The 23,606-nt window shown below is 49.8% G+C and overlaps 1 protein-coding gene across 4 annotated transcripts; it reads left to right on the top strand.

Annotated features, from left to right (window-relative positions):
- Positions 1 to 133: 133 nt before the first annotated feature.
- OCRL (OCRL inositol polyphosphate-5-phosphatase) lies at positions 134 to 23,210 on the top strand. 4 transcript variants are annotated; one of them, XM_069810762.1, is made up of 24 exons: positions 134 to 267; positions 386 to 465; positions 1,262 to 1,341; positions 2,242 to 2,280; positions 2,959 to 3,069; positions 3,161 to 3,256; positions 3,659 to 3,779; positions 3,868 to 4,029; positions 4,602 to 4,703; positions 5,180 to 5,294; positions 7,155 to 7,271; positions 7,423 to 7,610; positions 9,174 to 9,285; positions 10,396 to 10,505; positions 11,501 to 11,636; positions 12,582 to 12,692; positions 12,997 to 13,162; positions 13,382 to 13,617; positions 17,028 to 17,051; positions 19,483 to 19,602; positions 19,829 to 19,913; positions 20,454 to 20,581; positions 21,425 to 21,536; positions 21,653 to 23,210. In XM_069810762.1, the coding sequence occupies exons 1-24, from the start codon at positions 235 to 237 to the stop codon at positions 21,775 to 21,777; spliced, it is 2,709 nt and encodes a 902-aa protein (XP_069666863.1). In that variant the 5' UTR covers positions 134 to 234; the 3' UTR covers positions 21,778 to 23,210. The 4 variants fall into 4 exon arrangements, with proteins under 4 accessions (XP_069666863.1, XP_069666864.1, XP_069666865.1 ...); XM_069810763.1 differs by having other exon boundaries at positions 3,662 to 3,779; XM_069810764.1 differs by having other exon boundaries at positions 2,962 to 3,069.
- The last annotated feature ends 396 nt before the right edge of the window (positions 23,211 to 23,606 follow it).

Raw genomic sequence — 23,606 nt, forward strand, 5'->3', positions numbered from 1 at the left:
CATGTGCGGGGCACCTGGTGGGCCCGCAGTCGTCGTCCCCCGCCCCGTGCTGCACCCCTGTTCCCCGGAGCCCCGCCTCCCCCGGTACGGCCCCGCCCCGGGCACGCCCCCCCCGTCACCGACGCGAGTGGGGCGGTCCCCCCGCCGGCAGGGGGCAGTGTGGCGGGCGGCGGGTGCCTCTCTGCGCCGCGCCGGTGATCAACGCGTAAGTCGCCGGGAGACCGAGGCGCCGCCATGGAGCCGCCCGCCGCGGCCTGGGGCCTCCTCGTATCCGCCGGGACCGTTCCCCGGGGCCGGGGAGGGCTGGGAGGGACCGGGCAGGTGGGGGGGGGGGGGAGGGAGGGAGGAGGGCAGTTCGGTGGCGGTTTCCTTAGCTGCGGCGCAGAGCGTTACCGGCACGGAGGTGCGGGCTGGGCGGCGGGAGCCGTGCGTGCTGAGCCTGGGCCGGCGGAGCGGCCGCTACGGGTGAGTGCCGGGCCGTGGCGGGGGCTGGCGGCCGCTGAACGGCCGCGCCTGGGGGGGGGGGGCGCGCGGCCGCTCGGGCCTGGGTCGCTCGTCCCGGTAGCGGGACGCCAGGGCCCGGGCCGGGCCGGGCCCGGTTGCCTGCCGGGCGGGAGGTGCCGCCAGCCCGGCTGGTCTGGCCGCTTGTGCCGGTGAGTCAGGCTGGTACTGCCGCTGCGGGGGGCTGGGGCTGTGGCTGTGCGGGGGGAGCCTTGTCCCGGAACGGCTCGTTTCTCTTCCACCGCCGCCGAGCCCCCCTCCCCCGGGTCGCCAAGCCTGTACCGGGCTGGCCACGGCCACTGTGACTGTCCCGGGAAACTTAGAAGCTGTTGAGCTGCTGTGTTCGGAGAGGGGCCGGGAGGCAGAGCGGGTTCTGGCGGCCCTCCCTTCCCCCGGCGTTCTCCCTACACCGTGGGAGACGGCATCCTGCGAACGGGGGGATGAGAAACTTGCTTTCTAGCTGCGTGTTCCCGCGCCGTTCCCCTGCTCCTCTGGGTTTCTCCGAGGAGCCAGAGCCACTGCCACCCTCACGCTGGGACTGCCCTGCAGCAGTGAAAGTCGAACGGCGCTTACTTTCTCACCCCGTGCACCCACGTCCTGCGTGGCTCTGAGCTTTTTTCCCTTTCTCTTCTATCCCCAGCAATAGAATTCAAACATTGCATTTCTCTGTAAATACAGCTCTTGTGACCGTATTAACCTTTGTCTGTGTTTGAGGAGGGAGTTGTTTCAGTGTTTTTACAAGCCTTTTTTCTGTCTCCAGGATAGTTATCCATTCACAGGAGAAAGGAAACTCTGATCCGGATTATATTCCCATCAACAGCCGCTTTAAATGCGTACAAGGTACTGACTCTCCTGGCGCGGGCTCTCCTGCGGTGGCAGGAATCTGCTGCTGTTTATCGGCAAAACCCAAATTTAGTGGCATTTATTGACCTGCCTCCTGAGCGCCCTTATAGACTGAATGCTTCCCCGTGAAACTAAAACTTGCAGTTTATGGAATCCTGCTTCTTCCTCCTGCGAGTGGATAGTCTTTCTATGTCGGCATACAGTTGTGAGGAACTTGGCCAGTTCAAATGAGTGGTGGGCTCAGCACCATACAGAGCCTGTTCAGTGCCTGCCTGCAATGGCTGAAATTTGCTGTCTGCTGACGTCTTCCTGTCTGTCTTCTCTATAATGGCAAGAGTTGGGAGCTTTAGTCTGATTCCTGCGTGTTTAGATTGAAACTTCTGTAAGGTCTGGCATGCTGTCAAGTCCAAACGGCCACCCATGGAATGGGAAAGAGCTTTAGGCCTTGTCTTGAAAGAACTTAAATAGCAGTGTATGTCCCTGGAGCAAATGCTTGTTCAGGAATAAAAGCACCTTTTCCTGGGTTAGCTTATACCCTTCTATGTAATTCAATGTGGTTCTGCCCATCATATTTGCTGTGTCGACAGGCTCTGTAGTTCATTGTCGGGTTGGTCTTTCCCAAAGCAGCTACAGTGATGTGGAACAAACCATCCAGGTGTGTGAGAACTCTGACTATTAGGAGTCTCCCCTGTAGCACTTTGACTGTGGGAAATGACTGTCCAGATATGACTATTCTTTCTGCCTGGGCCATTATTAATAGTACAGACATAAATTAAAGCTGTTTGTTCCTTTGTTAGGGCTCTTTTGTGGCTAGTAGCAGGCAGCATGCTTTTTTGAGTCCTCAATTGCTGCAGCTTTCAGTGTGAACTCTCTTGATCCTGTTTTTCTCTTTTCCAGAGGCAGAAGAAACTCTACTGATTGATATAGCTACAAACAGTAAGTTTTATAACTGCAGTCGCGCGGCTAAAGCTCCTTTCAGGAAACAGGCTGCCTGTTGGGCACTGACGCGTGCTTATTTTACCTATTACTTCATAATCTTACTCCATGCTTTGTGTTTGTCTTTTGATCAAGCAGGGATTGTATTTCCTCTAATGTTGTTGTCTGGCTCTTTCAGACAGTCATGACAGACATGGTCTTAAATGCCCAGATTGAAGTATTGGCAATTGGTCGAACTTTAACTTCTTAAATCTTTTCTCAAGGCCCTGCATTGCAGTTTGAACCATTCTCATCTCCCTTCCATTTCTTTGACCTGTACTTGAGCCTAGGTTACTATCCGCCTTTTTCAGTGTTGACAACGCTCTCTCTAGTCACCAATTCTGCTTTCCTTTTCAAGAATTTTTTCTTACTACTTTTAGAGCCCTTCTCTGTGTGATCACAGTAGGGAGAAGTATTCCTAAAACAAGGAAAACATGACTGATAATACCCCAAGCAGGGAGGTGGATCTCAGAAGCACAGGGAAACTAGCTTAGGTGCAGATTTCCATCGGAAACAGTAGCTGGAAGTTGGCTTTCGCTGATGAGCTCAAAGGATACCTAGAAAGCCTGGTCACTCTCAGGGCATAATATCTGTGAACCAGCCTTGATTGACTCTGTGAGTCTGTGTTTATGCCTGAAGCAGGCTGTAAGGTCCGTATACAAGGTGACGAGACAGCAGAACGGCTCTTTGAAATCCCTGATGAGGAGCGTTGCTTAGGATTCCTTTCAGAAGTGCAGAGCATACAGGAAGGTAAGCAGAGCTGTAGTTGCGTTTGTGAAATCCTTTGAGTGCCAGCAGTTTGACAGGGCTGATTTTTTTTTTTTTTTTTTTTTTTTTCCAGCCCACCTGAAAGCTTCTCTTCCTGAACCTAAGGACTCAGCCAGCTGGCATCAGGTGGAGAAGAACCTCCCAGGTCTATTGCAGGCCTCTTCTTCAGGTACTGAACTGACTGTCACCTTTGTACACTCTGTGATCTGTACAGTAATGGGGCACTCAGGGATAGGGAGCTGTGTCTGACCCTGCACTTGGCAGTCTGGCCTCTGCCCCACTTCACCCTGCACAAAATAAAACGTATCAGTCCTTGGAGTCTGTTGCCCTGGACCATTCCTTCCTTCTTGAGCGCTGTCTTCTGCCTGGTGCCTTGGTTTGTGTATGTTAAGCTCCCTCCTGCCTTGGCTTGTGGTTGGTACCCCTTTCTCTCGTTCCCCAAGTCAGCAGAGTTGATATATTGCTATTATCATTTGCTTTTTCACTTTCTGTGGAGTTACATTTTTTCCTTCTTGAGCTGAGCTGTTTTAAATGGTTTCTCAGGGTATTGTGCTTGTTTTTTTCCTTATAGGAGCCCTGGGGTTTGAGGATGACTTCAACACTCTAAGCCTAGAAGAGAAAAGAAACATGCAAAACCACCAAATGGGATCTCGCCGGGAACCGCCACCTCCTCCTGTGCCTCAAAATAGGCAGTAAGTTACATGGTGAATCTCTTCCCTTTTTTCCTTCTCTTCCTAGACAGCAGAACCAGTTTTAATTCTGCTCTTGCTTCCTTCCTAGATTTTACCGAGAGAGAGAGGGTACATCCAGAGACCAGCCAAAAGTGACAAACACTATGCGCAAAATGTTTTTGCCCAGCACCCAGTCGGGCCAAAGAGAAGGCCTCATCAAACATGTGCTTGCCAAGAGAGAGAAGGCATATGTCAACCTCCACAACTTCAGGTTAGAGCTGTGACTGTGGAACAGTGTATGTAGAGACAAAGCTGTTTAATCTCTTCTGTGAACTCAAATCTAGCCCAGGTTTGAAATCTGACAACTGCTGATGTGTGGCCAGCTTGGGTGGCTAAATGAGGATCGATGCAGACTTGAAAGTCAATAAGTGCCTGCAGTGCAGTTTCTCCTTTTGCATCTTTTTCCCTATGTGTGTCAGATCTCTTGACCCTTAAGTAAGACTGAAGTAGTTGGGCAGAAAGAGGATAAAGGCAGCCATCCCACCACACTGTCTTAGTGTTGCCCCGCATGACATGATCTTGAAAGAGCCAGGTGCTTGCTGGCCCCGGTGAAATGTCTTCAGTTTTGTAGCATTCTGCAAAATTCCTAAGATGAGTGTCACTGAAAATGAGCCAAGCCTAGAAGAATTTTCAGTTACCCCATAGTTGGCACGGCCCTGCACATGGATAGCTTGCGTGTCGTGTCTGCTCCCAGCTTGAATGCTGCTGTGCGTGCACTAGAGAGACTGGGCTGATGTGGTTGTTATTGTGTTTTCTAACAGTTCAGCTGCTTTTGTGTTGTAGATTTTTTGTGGGAACGTGGAATGTGAATGGGCAGTCTCCAGACAGCGGTTTGGAACCCTGGCTGGTGTGTGACACAGAGCCTCCAGACTTCTATTGCATCGGGTGAGTAGCAGTGACCTCGTATTTACTTAAGGTGCTGGGTTTCTTGTTGCTCTTGCTTGGATACTGGTGGGCCGTCTTTTGTTTTAAGTTCCTGTCATGTTCTCAGAGTTTCCACAAAGCTGAGCTGTGTCTCAGAAGAGCTGTCTGAGGGGAAAGAGCCATTTGGATGAGGCAGAGTATCGGGTTAAAAGAGGCTAGCATGACATAACAGAATAGGTTTTCCCTGAGGCATCCACAGAGCTCTCTGGTAGTCCTCCACCCGAAGTAATACATCTCGGAGAGATGGTTGCTGGAGTGTATTGCAGTAGGGTTTCAGAAGTGCTGTGGTGAAATTCTACCGCTTTATTTAGCAGGTGGGGATAAGGACCTTCTCTTCCAAGAAGAGTTGTTGCTAGAGGCTTCACATTGGACCTTTCCGTAGAAAGAGGGTGATCTGTAGGAGAGGTGGGATGTGCTAAGTTGGCATGGTTTTTTAGGTTCCAGGAGCTGGATCTTAGCACCGAGGCTTTTTTCTACTTTGATTCTGCAAAGGAGCAAGAGTGGCTGGCTGCTGTGGAGAAGTCCCTGCACCCTCAGGCTAAGTATAAGAAAGTGAGTTCTGTTCAGTGTTGTGGGGTCTTGTCATAGAGTTGGCATGATTGGAAGGAAAAGAGAAATGGGCTTCCCTTTGCCTCACCTGACCCAAAGAGTGGTGACTGGAGAAAAAAAGGGTGTGTGCTTGGCATGTGTGTATCTGTGCATGTGTTAAATCTGGAGAGTCTATTTCTGCCCCACAGTTGTAGGGATATGTTGTACTTTGAAGCAGAAATTTATCAAGATGGGGATCAAAGTAACTTCATAAAATATGAGGTAGGTGTCAGGGAAGTAGTATGTTCAATAGAATCATAGCAGTGGGTTCAAATTCTTTATTTGTGTTACCCTCGCACCCTTGGTACTATAGAAGCAAAGTGTGTCTTGAGCTGGTAAATTAAATGAATAGCTTTTCCTTGGAGGAATGAGATAATTTATGAAGTGAAATCTTCCAGAGGCTGCTGCCGTGGGACAGAATTGCTTCAGTTGTGGCAGCAGGACTTTATTCTGTCTGGTTTAGAGCAAGCCATTATATTTTATCTATGCTGTAGCAAACCTTTCTGCTGTAGGTACCAGCCCTTAAATACATTAACTAGTTTCCCCTTCCTCCTTAGCCCATGTGTTCACTGTCACACCCCTGTCCTGCTTGCTTTGAGTTGAGCTTAGTGGCATGTATTATAGGTAATCACAGTAGGAAAACAGAGCACCTTGCTGAACCAAGATTCATTGAGAGGGAGTCAGGGGTCATGACCTGAACTGCAGAGAGGCTCATGTTCCTGTCCCTTTGCTTTGCTTGAGTTTTAGGTGAATTTCCCCCACCCCCGTGAAAGGGAGAGAACAGGATGTGGCTGCAGGCAGGGGAAAGTGGCTGAAAACGTAGATAAGACTTGTGGTTGCATGCAAATTCCACTCCTGCAAGTGGACTGAGTACTTGGGCTCTTCTAGTGGAATTCTCTGATTTCAGCTTCTTCCCTCACTAAGTAGACTTAATCCCAACACATCTTAATGTTTTTGTGCCTCTAAAGTGAGTGTGTAGAGTGTGCTTAAGAAGATTAGGCCTTGTTGCTGGCTTTCAGAGTTGTGACCCCACTGTTTTGAAGGTACAGGGAGGTCATGGACTGGGAAGTGCATTGACTTAGCATGCGTAAAAGAATCAGCAGCAGACCTGAGATCCCTGCTGGGATGGTGCACGTCAGCACTGTGTTAACACCTGTGGGTTGAGCTCTGCAGTAGAGGAGAACCTCTTACCTCCAGAAGGAGACTCTTTGCCTTAGAGAACAAGTGTTTTCTGAAAAGCAGTTTGTATAGCTCAGAGATGGCTGCCTTTTGATACCCCTTCTGTCAGGCATGTTTGCCTTGGGAATTAAGAACTTTTCTGTCCATTCCCCTCTAGCGCCTGTCACTGGCTTGCTGTAGTTCTGAGTAAGCAAAGGTGAGCACTGACTCCCAGCTGGACCTGCAGCCCTCACTGACAGCCATAGCCAGCAGCTGTCTGCGACATGCCTACCTAGAGCACTCAATATCTTCCTCTGGTTGTTTTGCTGATTAGAGTACAACAAGGCTGAGACTTCACAAACAGATCTGCTATGTGTTTATTAAGTTTCTGTTACCTCACAAGACAGCCCTGTTTGTAGGGAAGCACCAGAGTGGGGAATGTAGTGAGCTCAGCACAGCTGATGGCTACTGGGGTATGACAGATTGTCTCCAGAACCTTGCTTTGGGACAGGAGGTCCTTTGGGTGGTGTTGCAACCAGGGATTGAGTACAAAACATGATGAGGAACAGGGAGAGCCAGAGAAGCAGAACATCAGACAGAGCAGGCAAATCAGAACTGCATTTCCACTGCCTTTCTGGGAACTTGGGATCCCTTTTATTTTTGCAGGTGCAAATGGTCCGTCTAGTTGGGATGATGTTGCTCATATTTGCTAAGAAAGATCAGCTGAGCAATATCAGAGAGATCATGACGGAGTCTGTGGGCACAGGAATCATGGGAAAGATGGTGAGTCATGGAGACCAATTTGTTGCTTCCATGTATCCATGCAAGAAATGGCACAGTCTGGTTTTGTTCACCTGTCTGTGCCATCCCTGTCTCCTCCCTGGTGTCTCACCTGCTGCCTTCTCTAACGGCCACTGATACCTGCTCTCCCCAGGGCAACAAGGGTGGTGTGGCAGTAAGGTTCGTGTTCCACAACACAACCTTCTGCATTGTCAATTCCCACCTCGCTGCTCATGTGGAGGACTTCGAGCGGCGAAATCAGGATTATAAGGATATCTGTGCTCGGATGAGTTTTGTAACCCCTGATGATAGTCTACCTCAGCTCAACATCATGAAACACGAGTAAGTTTATTTTGCTGTTTTCCCTTTTGAAGTGGTGTTGAATAATCCAAATCAAGACAGAATCACAGCAACGAGAGATTTTGTGCAGATAAGTTTTCTGGCTTAATAATATAAATGAAAATGCCAAGGCTGATGGTGTGCTACAGCTCCTGCAGTCAAACTATGTGGTCACCTTCTCACTGCGGTGACTTGTGCAACCTGTCTCTAACGGCCCTTTCCTTGCATGTTGTGTGTAATACTTCCATTCCAGCAGGCACCATTCCTGAGTCAATGGCTGAACATTGCAGGGCTTGAAGAAACTGAGGGGTTTTTTTGTGATGGGAGATGGGAGTATGAATAGGGGAAGAAAAGGGATAGCAGGATGGGCAGAGGCTATGCTGTTTAGGCTTTTTGAGTAGCAAGTGCATACAATTGCTGTTTCAGTTTTCTTTTTAAATTAATTGGATGATGTCCAGGCAATACTTGATTTTTTTTTTTTCTTTTATTGTTATTTTTAATGAGGTGACAGTGGTGCTGAATAATCCAAATAAAACTCAAATGTGTGTACAACAAAGCATATAAATTAAGTTTTCTTAAACCTGATACAAATGATTAATACTTCTGTAGTTAACAGTTAAATTTAAACCATTTAAAAACTGAAAATAAAATGTAGAGTGGATTAGTACAGAAAAAAACTTCAAATATTAGATTATCCTTGATAATCCACTGATGGAAATTTTGAGGTTTGACTATAAATAGGAAGAGCTTTGATACTAGAGAGGGGTTTGGATTTTAATCTTTAAATGAAACCTTTATGGAGTAAAGAGTGAATACCACAAGTGTTTCTTTAGCTGCCGGTAATGAGAAGGCTGTAGGTCTGTTTGAAAGCCCAGAGAGGAGCAGAGTAAGAGCAGGTGCTGATGAGGTATGGCGGATGGGTGAGATAGGACAATAACATTCTTGGGGTCATAAGCTCAATAGGAACCTAACTCTGCTTTTGCCAATTCTGCATCAGTCAGTCTTTGCTAAGTAGAGTACACAGTAGCAGCCCGATCTGGCTGAAAGAAAGGCAGTGGAAAATGAACTGGTAAAACCATGGTATCTGCGTGCTCATAGCTCATGTGATACATGTGTATCAGCCTGCCTAACTGGTTGACAAGCAGGGTCTGCTTAACGAGCTCTGTCATTGCCCTCTTCTGTACACAAGAAGAGCCTGAATACTAGAGGGATTTTGTGTAGCTTGAGAGGTTACGAAGTGTGGTGAGATACACTGGTTTTACTTCAATGGAGAGTTGGTGGTGTTCTCAGGCTTTCTTCAGACTGAGGCAAACTTAAGTATCTCCCATTAAACTAAGTGTTCAATCCCATGTGGGATTCCAAAGGAGATGGACTTACACTGTAGTATCTGCTGCCACTAGAAATTTCTGCTGTCAGACTCGATCTGTCATGTCTCTTTTTGTCTTCCACATGTCGCAACCTTAATCACTAGCAACCACCCATCTATTCTCCTACACCCCTTCTTCCCTGTGCAGCCTGCAATACTAACTCCTGGCTTTTCTTTTCCATGTTTGTCTTTGTTTTCAGTGTTGTCATCTGGCTAGGAGACTTGAACTACAGGCTTTGTCTCCCTGATGCCAGTGAAGTGAAAAGTCTTATCACTAAGAATGATCTTCAGAAGTTGCTGACATACGACCAGGTCAGTGAACTCCGCTTATGTTTTCTCTGTACTTGTGAGGTCATCTTGGTTTAAGATGCGCCTGTGAGGAGCTGGCAGACCCTCTGCAATAAGTGTCTCTAGACATAGACACTAGACCTTAGACAGAGAGCACTCTGGGTGTCCTGGTGACATCAACCCCCTAAACAAAAATAGATTGTACATTATACTAGGGTTAACTGGATGACTCGGGCAATTACCATAGAAATGTCTCTGCATCTCGTTGGAAGAGTTCTTTCTTACATACAAACCACAAGCTAGAACGTAGGAATTTGTAACGGCAACAAAAGCTGCTGTAATCAGTGTTCTGGAAGAGGTATTGATTTGGAGACCAGCACTTGTAGCCAAGGCTCTCTGCTCAGACAGTTTGACCTAAATTCTGTGCTGTAGTCTTCCCCGCTCAGCATTTCTTTGCAGCACACTGAAAACCAAGACAGCACCAGATGTGCCTTTATGATGAAGGATTGTACCTGTGAAACACGAACGGAAATAGTGTAATATCATCTCTGACACACAATTTAACAGTAAATCTGATTGATTCTGTTCTGTAGCTTATTTCTGCTGTACTGTGGAGCTTCATGCAGAAAACAACTGTAGCTTAAGATTTTTATGAGGAAAACAACTAGGAAATTTTTCAGAAGAGTAAATGAGAAAAGGAAGGTAGTGTCAGGTTGTCAGGCAAATGCACTCCTGGAGGCTTTTGCTAAAATGATTGGCAGTGAAATATTAATGATGGTGATGCTTAAGCCTGAAAACTAATGAAGGCATTTAGCACAAGTGGAGCAATTAATATTTCCCTTAACTGTTGTTTTATGCTGTCTGCTGCATGGTCTGGTAAACAGCACTGTGCCAATTTGTATTCAGTCTGTTTAGAAAACATTCCACTGGTGTGTTGAATTTTTACCTTTGTTAAAGGTATAAGGTCTGAGAGGTAGTTTGGGGGATGTCTGGTGAATCCCGTGGCCACAGGTTGCAATTGCTCTGCCTATAGATCTGTTCTCTGACACTCTGCTGTGTGTGGAGGGTGGGTATTTAGAGTGGTTTGTTTGTTCTGTTAGGTTTTTTTTTAAAAGTGTTCTTTGTCTGCTTTAGCTGAATATTCAGCGCACTCAGAAGAAAGCATTTGCAGATTTCACCGAGGGAGAAATTAAATTCATCCCCACATATAAATATGACTCTAAAACAGATCGCTGGGACTCCAGGTAAATCGGCTGCCGATGGACATGTTTACCTATGTCATAAAAAGCACTTTCTCACAAAACTTGACTTCCTGCTTCCTAGAGCTGGAGATACCTCTCAGTGTTATGGTGATGGCTGGAGTGGACAGACAAGTTTGTACTCCCTCCTTTCCCCTACTTTCTGAAATAAGCAGACCCTGTATATGTTGACCAGGCATATGCCTTAAACCTCAGTTGCTGCTGATTCCAATAGATGAAAGCAGGTAAAGCGTGAACTCACAGGTGGCCCTATACTGGAGGGTTTTTTCTGCTACCAGGAACAGACAAACGGTATAAAAGGGATTGAAGAGAGAAGGAAATGCATTCTCTGAGTCATCCTGTCCCCTGACTTGCACACCCGCAGGGGTGGCTACGCTGCGATAGCAACAGTGGTTCCTGCTTGCTGCTCTCTGCTTGGTGCCTCCCACAGGCATTTATGCATCTGCTGCAGAAGCTTGCTCTAAAATGGAGAAACTCCCAAGAAGGAGTTTCAAACCATATAGCAATTGGATTTTACTCTGCCCATGTTTATGAATCAGCACAGTAGTTAATCTGGAGAAGGATAACCCAGGATTCAGACTTGTAACATAATAGTAATAGCTGAGTAGACTTTCCATAGTGGAAACAATAAGCGATGGATCAGATTGTAGTGGGCAGAAAGATCTGGCAGCAAAAGAAACTAGTGCAGCTTGGGTCACAGTACCCATGGCTGCAGGCTGTGGAAACAGTCTTGTTTGAGGTTATTTTGTTTCCTGATGCTGGAAAGGACGGGAATTTTAGCTACTGTATAGGGAAAGGGGAAGAGAGCAGAAGAAATAACATAGTATTCAAGTTGAGGGAAGTGATAGGAGTTCATCTCATCACTGGTGATGCAGTCATTGACAGCGGGGGTGGAGGGAGCTGCCTGGCTGGGAAGAGAAACAGCTTGGATGGTTTATTAGGATTGCTGGATTTCCCTAGTAACCTGTTTTTCTTTGTAGTGGAAAGTGTCGTGTGCCAGCGTGGTGTGATCGAATCCTTTGGAGAGGAGGGAACATAAATCAGCTCCGTTATTGCAGTCATATGGACCTGAAGACTAGTGACCACAAGCCAGTCAGCGCACTTTTCCGCATCGGGGTAACTTTTTTTATATGCTAGAGTAGAATCACAATATTATCATGCATTCCTTCGGGAGGTGGGTATATAGTCAAGGCACCTCTGCTAATGCTGTTGCAAGAGGACAGAGTAAATAAAAATAAGGTGTGTCCACTGTGTAGGTGAGCTGCTTTTTGGCAGCTGTGCCAGCCTCTGCTCAGCAAACAACTCAGCAGCTGTGATCTTCGTGTGCAGCACAGCTTAGCTGTGTAGCACTGGGACAGTGTTATGCCACAGTAATGCAGGTGATTGCCGGAGTTTACCCAAACAGGAGTGGTCATGTTGTAAATAGAAAGACATTCCTGTTGACTGCTTTAATGCTGCTGCTTAGCTTCTGAGGTATAACCCATGATATCTCGTAGTAGAATGGGTAAGCTACAGTTTTCTCTCCTCTGCAAAGAGACATAGCAGAAACCTGTAAATAGTTGTACCTGCTGTTGCAATGTTGCCTCTGATGTGTTAAGAGAGTGTGTCACTGTTTCACATCTGAATTTCTTTGGTGAATGTCTGGCAGCAGATTTGGGTTTACTAGCTTACTGAATAGAGACAGTCCATGTCCATTTTTGCTACATCCTCCTCCCTGGGTAGCTCAAGTCTCCTTAAAGGAGAGCCTTTCTCCTCTTTCTCTGGAGAATCATGAGTAATGCTGTGGGATGCCAATGCTCTCCCACAGAGATCACCCCCAGTAATCTCCCAGTAGTGTGATCAGTGGCCAGAAAGACCCTAGCAACATCTGTAGGGGTAAAATGCGTGTAAAGTTGCACATGCAGCTTGAAGGTGCACCCATGCATGCAAATTCTCTTAACCTCTCAGCTGCATGTAGCAAGTGCTTAGGGAAATAATTGTCATGAGCAAACTGCAGAAGTGAAAAAGAGTTCCTGTGAAGCTGGTCAGGAACTTTGCTGAGTGTTTTCTGATCTTCCACAGGTAAAGGTTGTGGATGAGCAGAAGTATCGGAAGTTGTTTGAAGACATCGTTCGTATAATGGACAGAATGGAGAATGACTTTCTTCCTTCGCTGGAGCTAAGCAGGAGAGAAGTGAGGATGAAACCTGAATCACTGTCCACTTCCCAAACACAGCAGCCTTAGAAGTGCTAGAACTACTTTTAAAGACTTTGATTCAGTAAATTGGATTATAAGAAATTGAACTTTATCCATTATCTTATGATCAGGAATTGGATTAGAAGGGACATCTTGTTTTGGCTTCTCGGCAGGTCTTCTGTTAGGAGTTCGGCATTGCGTGGGCGCTTCTCAGTCATGGGTTGCCACTGCAGAGTCTGGATGCCTAGCTGTGTGTCCCATTGTGGCCACTAACGTGACTTGTTTTCTTTTTGCTCTGCAGTTTGAGTTTGAGAATGTGAAGTTCCGTCAGCTGCAGAAGCAGAAGTTCCAGATCACCAATAATGGGCAGGTCACCTGTCACTTCTCCTTCATCCCAAAGCTCAATGATAGCCACTACTGTAAGCCATGGCTTCGGGCTGAGCCTTGTGAAGGTTACTTGGAGCCAGGTGAGTTTTACCACGGTTTCTACAGCGTGTATTGGTGTAGACTGCCACACCATCTCCATTCAGTCCTTCCCATCTTTCCCGTGTTTCACCTTTCTTGCTATCATCCTTGTCTGTTTGTCTTCTCAGTTTTGTGGCCTTTGTCCCTGCCACTGTATGTTTGTCCTTGTGATCCCTTTTGGAGAGTGTCTGTGTGTTCTTGAGAGCTCCTGTCTGTTGCAGATGAGAGCACAGACATCTCCCTGGACGTGTACGTCAGTAAGGACTCAGTAACCCTTCTGAACTCTGGTGAGGACAAAATCGAGGATATTCTTGTCCTTCACTTGGACCGAGGGAAGGACTATTTCCTTACTATCAGTGGGACCTACCTGCCCAGCTGCTTTGGCACCTCCCTGGAGGCCTTGTGCCGAATGAGACGACCGATCCGAGAAGTTCCAGTCACCAAACTCATTGACCTGGTGAGTAACAACATTCTGGAGCAGCTCTTTTAAGAGGGAGAGAGCATATTCCCTTCTGTTTACTCCTAAAAGCAGGAGTAATGCCTTCAGCTTGGGTCAGCTGTGCTGGCTCTGAGCTGATTTACTTTTTCTAGAGCTTGAGGTGCTCTTGTATTATTTGTCTCCACCACAACCAATGGCTTTTGACAGCCTGTACTTTATGCCGTATTTCTGAGTAGGTTCTAAATATTGTTTGGTAGGACAAAAAAGTGATCCCAGCACCTTGTGTTTTGTGTTACTGTCATGTTGGTGCTGGCAGGCTCAGCTGGGTGGCACTGGTGTGTCGTAAGAGGTATGATTGAAATACTCTCCTCCGAGGTGCCTAGCCTGCTTCTACAGTGACAAGGGCCCCAGGATTCTTTTTCTTCTGGACACTTGTGGCATTCGCACTGCTCAGGGGAAGGAGCAAGCAGAAGCAGGAGGACTGAAGAAAGGACTTTGATGCTGTTAGATGTGCTGATGAGCACAGCTCAGCAAATGGCCAGTCTAGCAGCCTCTCTGGCCAGTTCCTCTCACACCAACCACGGTGAGCAACCTCGTCTGCAGTGCAGAGATAACTGTTCCTCTCCCCCAGCTTCACTGGCCCCTAGCATCAATATTTGTCCTTCTGAAGCCACTTGTGTGTGTGTGAGGGGGTGCAATTGTGCCCTAGTCACCTTTTGTCTTTTTGGTATCTCATGGCTGTTTCTGAGATTAAGCCCCGTTTGGGGGATCTTAATTCTTCTTCTCAGCCTGTGTTCATTCCTCTCTTCTGATGGCCTTTCCTGGCCTTGCTTCAGTGAGGTTTAACAGTTCCTGAATTTTAGTCTATCTACCCATTCTTGTTTAGTTGGGAAAACTAAACTTCTTTTCTGTTCACCTGAAAGATTAGCCCAGTTCTTTTAGTCTCTCTGACATGTGATACCTTTTCTCTCTTCTCGTATCTTGCAGTCTCAGCCCTATGTGCATTTTTTGTTGTCCAGTGAGCTGCTGCTTTTTCACATCTGTAGATTTGACAGCTTCCACTCCCATCTGCTTACACTTCTTTCTCTTCCCTTTAGCAGTTGCACCATGCCTCTTGCTGCCTCTTCCCGTTCCCACTTTTTGTTCCAGGTGTCTACTTTTCTCACAGGCCCAACATACAGAAAGGTTTTTATACCAGAATTTTGATTTTATAATCACAAGATAAGGCTAAGCAGAATTTAGGTGGCAAGATACAGTGTTTGCCGCCTCAATTCTAGCAGCTAATCCAGGCCTCAGGCTTCTCATACTTTTCAGGATTCAACTGAAAGTCAGTCTTGTTCTAGAAATGTGTTGAACTTGGTCTGGAGCATTTCATCAGTCTTGGTGGCTTTTCCCCTTACTTTTTTGTGCTCAGTGCTCAACACTGACTTCTTGCTTGATGAATAGGAACTCAGGCCTAGACTCCTAGCTTCTGCCCTCACAGACACACACTATTACTTTTCTAAGAGTACTTTGAGGCTGCTTCTGCTTCCTTTACCTATAGGTTTCCTTCTTCTGTTATTCAGTGAAACATATAGAAGTGCAGGAAGCAAAACAATTGGAGAAGAACACCCTGTCCCAGTATCTGAAGCAAAGAAACAGCCTCTTGTGTCAGTGAGGTCAGTGTGACTGCAGTACTTCAATCGGAACGTGTTAAGCAAACTCAAGGAATACGATGTGTAACAGCCTAAAGCAAAATTTAGTTGCTTAGATTATAAAGCTACTGTCATGTTAGAGCTATTTTAGGTCTTTTGGTTTTGATCATGCCTGTGAGTTGAGAAATTCTTGGAGACGGGACAAGCTGAGCACTTCCTGGAAGGGAAAGTGGTGCATGTGCTAACCACTCTGCAGCCCAGAAGCGTTTTGGTCCGGTTATGTGTTATTAGCTGACATTTAGACTGTGTTCAAGGAAGGCAGTGTGTTTGTGTGTTAAGAACCAGTTTCCCTCCTGCACTTATGTAGTGTTAGGGCTTGTCATTCACTGCATCAAGCATTTTTCTCAGTCTGGCTAGACTGTATCTGTTGTCTTCAGCAGAGAGAGATGTGGAGAATGCAGGTCGGTAAGGGTCTAAGAGGCAGTTTGATGCAGGATAGTAAAGTGTAGGTGGGAGCTTGTTTGAAAATGACTCTCCTAGTTCTCCTGGGAGAAGCTGCTGACACTTGAGCATCTCGCCTTTGGGATTTCGGTATTAGTGTCTCATCCTATTTTTTCTTGGGATCCTACTGTGGACTTTAAAAATCCTCTTGAAGGATCTTTGTCAGGAGCAGGTTAGTCTCACAAAGCTAATCGTGCTGAACACTACAGGAAGAGAGGTGAACAGCAGGGCAAGCAGTCAGGTAGGTGGTAGTGAGACTGTTGAGATGACTCACCCAGTTATGAAACGAGCCTCTCCTGTGCAGCGTGGCTATCTGGCATCCCAAACCTGTGACTGCGGTCCCTCCCCCTGTGCCTTGGAAGAAGAAACCTGCGCCAGCTCGTGTTTGGAGCAAGCTGTTCTCTGCAAGAGGCCGGTCTGTTGTGGCTGTGTTAAAACTCAGTGAGCCTCCAAAGGAAGCAGGCTCTGCAGAAGTTGCAGGGGAGCCCGAGATGCTGCTCCCTCCCAGGCATGCCCTGTGCTGTGGCGGCTGCAGCTATGTTTCCAGCTCAGCCCTTGAATGCATTTCGGTTGCTCCTACCCTGAAAGGCTGATCTGCCAAAACTCAGCTTGGGCAACCTGCTTCTGTTTCCTCCTGCGGACTCCACTAAACAGTGGCTTACACTGCCAGACTGCACTGCCCTGGTACAGGATCGCCTGAGGGATTGGACATGCAGCCTGGAGGGGGCTTTGGCATGCTCCTCCTTGCAGTGTGTTAATGCTATTAGGTTGAGACAGACAAGCAGCCTGGGGTTTTGAGCACAAACACTCATTTCCCTGACTATATACAAAGCTGCTTAGGGGGCCTGTTAGCTCCACAGCTGCCACACGCTCAGAAATACAGATTTAGCCTAGTGGATGTTTTATCTCTGGCCTGGTCACAAGGGAAGATGGCTGAAATAACACAGGGATATTTACTTGTGACCAGGAAGATTCAAGAAGGGGAACTTCTGCCTGGTGGACACCTCGCATCTGGCCTGTGGTCTGGCTGTTTGCTAGGTAGTGCTGCTGCAAGGCCCCTTTGAAGAGTTTGTAGAAATCCTGACAAGGTTGTGTATCATGTGAACGGGATTTTTGCTAATTGGCAGGCAAATCTCTCACCACAGGTTTAACTTTGGCCATGTCAGCAAAATGTGTGAAGGACCTGGCATTCAGTGGGTTCTTGTAATGCAAATTAGGTTTCTGCTTAATCTGAGAGTGCATTTTCTCTCTTAACGATACTTTTTCCTCTTCTCTCTTTCCCACTACTCTCAGGGAGAAGACAGCTTCTTAGAAAAGGTAACGCAAGCAATTGCTGAGGAAGTCTGCTTCTCAATGACTTGTTTGTAAAGAATGAGAGTTTTTCCCTTGTTTTCTGCTGAAGAGGGAAGGGGAGGTGGGTGCAGAGGGAGCACTTGTTCCAGCAAAGCCTCTTAGCACAGCTGTGGGCTAGATGAGAACATGTAGGAGCACAAAGTGACCCCATAGCCAAAATGGGGCCAGCCTATCTGAGCTGCTTAAAGCTCACCAAATTTGCTTTGGGGAAAAAAAAATACTCTCCTGATCCTGGGAGCAATGATAGATATTTCCAGAAAAGACTGCCAACCTTTGACATATCTGAATTAGCTCTAACCATGCACATAAGGTGTGGTTCACCGTAGCACCCTCTTCAGACATGTGAGGAGGCGGCTGAATTAGAAAACTGAAGTCTTTTGCTCTTTTCATCTTGTTGCATCCTTATGGAGGCCAAGGGAAGGCCTTGCATAGGAGACAGATGTTTCTCTGCTTCCTCGAGCAGCAGAGCTTGGGCTGCCGGCTCTCGTAGCCACCGATGCCTGAGCAGGATTGCTGCTTTTCTTTGCACTTGTGCTCTGCGCTGGAGGCCAAGCAAGTCAAATCTGTCATTCAAAGAGCAAGTGGGAGATGCTGGGGTGTGTGTGGCAGCGTTGTTCCTGCTCTCCCTGTGCCCGCTCAGATGTTTGGCAACTTGTTTGAGCTGGCTCTGTGCAGGCTTCCTGGGCTGGGTGACTTGTCCCTCTTCAGGCTGTCAGTGCAGTGACAGGGTAAAACAGGAGAGGGAATGGATGTCCTCTCTCCAAGAGAGGATTGAGCTCAGCTGTTGAACCAGATAAAGCTCCTTCCTAGCAGAGGGGAAGGGAGGAGTTTGGTGCCTGCCCTGTGGGACCATCCTTCTGCAGAGCATCTTCCCACAGAGGACACGGACGTGCCTTTCCTTCCTCGCACATGGCAGGAGAGGGCGCTCGGTGCCTGGCCAACGCACAAGGAAAAGCGAAGGCCCAGCGCCACCGCCGCCGCCTCCTCCTCTGCCCTGAGAAGCCCTGAGCCTTCTCCTCCTCCTTTGCTCTAAGCAGCTGGGGTCTCCTGCCTTGGGGGTCTCCGTAGCTCTCCAAGTCATGCCAAGGGCAGTCTGGCAGAGTCGAGTGCTCCTCTGGCGCTCAGCTCCAGTGCTGTGATGCCCTGGCTTGGGGATTTTCTGTTGAAGAGCCCTTAGCTCTCAAAGAGGGTCCACAGCTCTCACCTTTTCCCTCTTGGAGGAAAGCTGTAACGCGCTTGCCTAACATGCTGCTTCCAAACCTTCCCTGTGTGCTTGGATGATCAAGGCAGACATGTAGCCGTGACCCAGTGTCTGCTAGCTGGGTAAAATCTAGTGGTGTGTGGGGCAAAGCAAAGCTATACTGTGCTGTGTGGCAAGCGTAGCTATTGCCCATGCTGACAGGGCTCGTGCCAACCTGAGGTGTCTCTGAGTGCACCGGGGGAAGCCAAACTCAGCCCCAGCTGGCTGAGAGTGATTGTGTGTGCTGCAGAGGGACAGTGATCACAGTTGTCATGTCAGCTGACAGCTGAAATGAAGTGCTTTGCATTTGGTTTGTGGCACTCCTCTCTGCTGGTGTCCTTGGATTCTGTTCCTGCTTGTGCTGGTCTGTTCAGAGTGCTTCTGCTGAATGTGCTTCAGGAGAGCTGTGCATGGCTTCCTCCTTGGGAGCACACAGAAACGTGAGCAATCGTAAAGTGAAAGTAAAACCAAGCAAAAAACATTGATCCTGTTAAAGATTGCTGTAATGGAAATTTCTGAGCAGTTGAGCTCGTCAGCTGCTTTGCATGAGTAAGTGGGATAACGTGACAATGGTGTCGGGGTTGTCTGTTCAGCAGAGACCTCTCCTTTGGAAAATGAGGAAAGAAACTTGAGAAAACTGGACCGTTTCAGAGCCCGGAGGGCAGACATGGTCAGAACACACAAGAGTCAGGAAAGGCATGTCCTTGACTCTCTATCCAGAGGAGATCAGCTGGATGAGCAGGGCGTGGTGGCTGGATTTAACCTAAAATGTTAATGATGCAGCAGATGGACTCATTAGGCTCCAGTCATCCAGAGTGTCGGCTGCAGGGTGTGGGGTGGGAGTTGTGATTTGGACAGGCCATCTTGGCCAGCAAGAGACCCATCCTGTGGGAGCTGGTGTGGCTGGGGGTAACTCTTCTGCAGTGTGGCCGAGGCTGTCTTCTGCAGTCTCATGGTGGACCAGGCAGGTTGTTCTGTGGGGCAGCGGGAGGGAGTGGAGCTGGGACCTACGGAGCAATGGCTCTGTGCTGTAAAAGCAAGTAAGGGCCAGATGAGTCCTGGGTCCTGCTTCTTCCCCTCTCCAGGCTTTCTTTATCAAGGCTCTTCCAGAGGGACTGAGGTTTCCCTGAAACCTTGTGTGCTCTTTGCCACCAGGAGAAATCCGTTCTGCAGATGGGCTCCCTGGACAGTGAGGAGGCAAGTGGAATGCCACTGCAGGTGCCGAAGGAGATCTGGCTCTTGGTGGACCACTTGTTCAAGCATGCCTGCCACCAGGTGAGGGAGAGGGCCTCTGCCATGCCGGGAAGCTCTGGAGAGCTTGGTGACCTGATTCATCACTAGCACCCTGGAGATGAACTCCAGTTTGGTATTTATAGGGCAGGGCTTTTCCCCTGTGCTCGAGGCACTGGCCAGGGGTACCAGCTTTCACCCCCGCTGTCACTATGTGCCTCAGCCTTTGTGAGGAAGGTGACTTTGTCCATCCCTGTGCTGTTTTTGGCAGGAGGACCTGTTCCAGACTCCAGGTATGCAAGAAGAGTTGGAGCAGATCATTGACTGCCTGGACACCAGTATCCCTGAGACAATCCGTATCCTTGCTGTGCCTGACTTTTCGAGGAGCCTGCTGGATCTCAGCTCTGCTGGGAGAGCTCCCTCTCAGGAGAGCTTGTCTGCGACCTTTAGCTGGCAGGATACCTGCTGGGGGGTTGGCTCCCCTCTGTCCCCCCAGAGATAACCTCTCTTGAAGCTGAATGTATGCTGGCTAAAGCAGCCACAGGGCCAGAGCTCTGGAAGCTTCTGCAAGGCTGTGCCAAGCACAAGAGCTGATGAGGGTGGACATGGGGGAGCATGATCTGGAGAAAGGGCTAATGGAACAGAGGACTTTTGTGGGGATAGAGGGTGGGCAGACCCAGTGCAGGGTGGATGGAACAGCATTTTCCATGGATGGGGGACAACAGAGGAGGAGGAGGGCTGTGGTGTCAGGCATCAGTTAGGCAGGCAGAGAACTTGGAAGACCTGCAAGGAGGAAGCGGAGACTTAAGCAAGTGGGAAGGAGGAGAAGCAGGGAGCAGACTGGGGAGGGAGGTGGTCCATCTGCTCAGCATACCCCTTGATTCCCAGCCATCCAGCGGGCAGTAACCACTCCGTGGCTGAAGCACTCCTCATCTTCCTGGAGGCTCTCCCAGAGCCCGTGATCTGCTACGAGCTGTACCAGCGGTGCCTCGACTGGTCACACAACAGCCGGCTGTGCCGACAGGTACGGTGCTGCCTCTGTCTCCATCTGCTTGCTGCAGGCTCAGGGCAGCTCTGCCTGCAGCTGCGACCCCTGCCTTGGTCCTGGGGCTTGCTGGGTCCCACTCCCTTCCCGTGAGCTGGTGAGGGGCTTTGGGAACAGGCACTTGGATGTTCTTTACAGTGGGCAGAATGGTCTGGGTGCTCTGGCAGTGCTTTCCTGCCCCAGGGTCGGCACTGCAGTGTCTCCCAGCAGTCCTGGTGGCTTCCAAAGAGACCCCAAGTGTGCCCTGTGTCACCCTGAGCACTTGGGGAATAGCAGCCCTGGGGAGTGGAAGAGCCTCCACTGGTCTCAAGGGCTTAAACACCTGCTTAGAGCTGCAGTTCCTGTGCTTCCCTTAAGGACTATGACTGAGTGGCTCTTAAAAATATCTGGTGGGGCAGCAAGCAAGGCCAAGCATGTCCTTGGGCAGAGGAAGAAGTTTTGGGGCATGTTTTCAGTACTGGCATCGGGAAACCTCTTGTCCTGGTCCTCATGCTGCTGCTGTGCAGCCATGGGGTAAGAGCTGGGATCCGACTGGAAATGAGTGGGAAGCAGTCCCAGGGCAGCAGTAGTTTTTGCCTGGTGACGCAGTTGTCCTAGAGGCAGTGTTACCAGGAGCCAAAGCCCACTAGTGCCATCAGCACTAGGCTACAGCTGGTGGCTTATTGCTTTCTTTCTGGGCCTCTGGCTCGCGCCAGTGGTCACGCAGTGGCCTCAAGGCAGCAGAAGGGGGAAAGCTGCCCATCTGGAGTCCAGAGTGCCACAGCGTGCCCAGGCTGCAGCGATGTGGGCTGGGAGAGCTTCCTGTCTCTGTTTTCTCTGCAGGTGATTTTTCAGCTGCCTCGTTGCCATCGCAGTGTATTTCGGTACCTAATGTCGTTCCTCCGAGAGCTGCTCAGATACTCAGAAGACAACAATGTCAGTGTCGCCATGATCGGTAAGCGTGTTGTTTCTTTGCTCCATGCCTACTGCCCTCACTGAAACATAACCCCTTCCTGGCACCTTTCAAGGTCTCCATTCCTGACCAGTAACTGATTTTGCCTGCCTCTGCAGCTGCCTTGTTCTCCACCCTCCTCCTGCGCCCTCCACCCAATCTGATGGCAAAGCAGACTCAGCAGGACCGCCAGCGTGCCATCAACTTCCTCTACAGCTTCTTGCTTGCCGGGGATGAGGAGTGACTCCTGCCCGTGTGCCAAAGCTGAGGCCTATGCCACCAGCCTTGTGCTGAGGCTGGGCCTCTGACAGCTCCAGAAGGGTAAAAGGCTACTCCAAGTGCCGTGTTTACAGTTGGAAGGAACGTGTTCCCCTCTCCTTCCCACCGCTGTACCCTATGCTGCAGAGGACCTGCACACTCATTGCACTGCCATCCACGACAAGAGCCTCCTGCTTTCTCCCTGGGAGCTGGGTGGATCTGTTGATACCCAAGCACTGTGCCAGCGGCCCGATCATCCCATGGCAGTGTCACCAGTTCCCCGAGTCACGCTTCTCTCCTTTTCACCCTCATCTCCCTGGAGCCAGTGCAGGGAAGGGTGGAGACTGCCGCTGCTTTTGGAGGGTCGTGGCATGGCTGGCTAGCGCTCAGCCTGCACGCTGTGTCCCTGCGGCTGCGAGGCACGTGTGGCTGCGAGGCACGTGTGTTGGTGTGTACTGACTGTACTGGCGAGAGCCCTGTGCTCTGCCCCAGACTGGTGTTGGGCATGTGTCACCCTCTGCCATGCAGCAGACAAAGCCAACCCTGATGCCCTATCACTGTGCTCTGAAAGCTGGACTGTGTCTGTCACAGGAAGGTTATCTGGACATTTGGCCTCTACCCCCCAGGAAGGAGGGAAGGGCTCTGGCACACAGGTCTCTCCCTGCACTCACAGCCTTCTGCTCCTGTCACCTGGGCCTTGCTCTCTCTCCTTTTCCCCTGTGCCCCAGCTTCCTTCTGGGACACAGGGGATGGTGGGTGACTTGGAGGGCCCTGGGTCAGGCAGGGCTGTGAGCTGTCCCTGTGCATGGCACGGAGCAGGCACGAGATCCTGTCCCTTCCCGCCCTGCTTGCAGAGCCATGGGGGTAGGACTGGGGCTGGGTGACTGGGTTGGTGTTGGATCCCTGAGGTGCTGCCAGCAGGTAAAGGCTGGGGCAGGGGGGAATGAGCCAGAACTCCACCCCAGGGCCCAGAGGTGTAGCTGGGGGGCATGTGGGGGTGTTGTGCTGGATGGGGGGGGGGGAGGCTGTAGTGCCAGGGTCACACAGCTGGGGAGGGGGCACCCCTGGGGGCTGGCAACTGATGGGTGCAAGAGGGAGGCTTGTCCCACGGAAACACTAAGCAGAGTCCTGCCTGCTCAGGCCAGGGGCTGTGTGGCCTCGGCTGAGGGAGGCCACTGCCAGAGACGTGGGGTGTGGGGGGGCTGCGGTCCCAGAGCCCCCGCCGGTGCCTGTGCTCAGCCCGCGGGTGTCCCTGTGCCTCTGTGGTGCCCATGCATGGGCTGAGCTGCTGGGGGCTCCCCTACCTTGTGGCTCTTCTTTTTTTTTTTTTTTTTTTTTGGTTCTTTTCTTTAGAATTTTTAAATTACATAATTTATTGGGAAACTGTTTGTTCCAAATAAACCTCCGTTGTGCAAGGTATTGCAGGGCTGTGCCGGGTGCTCACACCGAGCCTGCCGTCCCTCACGTAGCTCCGCGCCGCGCGGCCTGGGGGTGGCTGCTGCTGGGCCGCAGCATCCCGTGACGCAGAGCTGCGGCTCGGCTCTGCCGACCTCCCTGCCTGCGGCTCCGGGGCTCTGTCTAGGGGACTGGAGCCTTCCAAATGCAGTCGAGTCCTTCCTCAGCCTCTCCCATCATCACCACCACCCTGGCAGCACGCCGGGCAGAGCCGGAGGACAGCGGCAGAGGTTTCCATTCCTCTGGTTCATGCTGGTTTAGCTCCTGCTCCCGAGCAGCAGCTTGCAGGCTTCTGACACGCAGGCAATGCGCAGCCCAGTGCCGCTTGGCTGTTCGGCAGAGTGGCCTGGCACATGCCGC

The sequence above is a fragment of the Haliaeetus albicilla genome, chromosome 23 (genome assembly GCF_947461875.1).
Source record: "Haliaeetus albicilla chromosome 23, bHalAlb1.1, whole genome shotgun sequence".
In the NCBI taxonomy this organism is placed as follows: Eukaryota; Metazoa; Chordata; class Aves; order Accipitriformes; family Accipitridae; genus Haliaeetus; species Haliaeetus albicilla.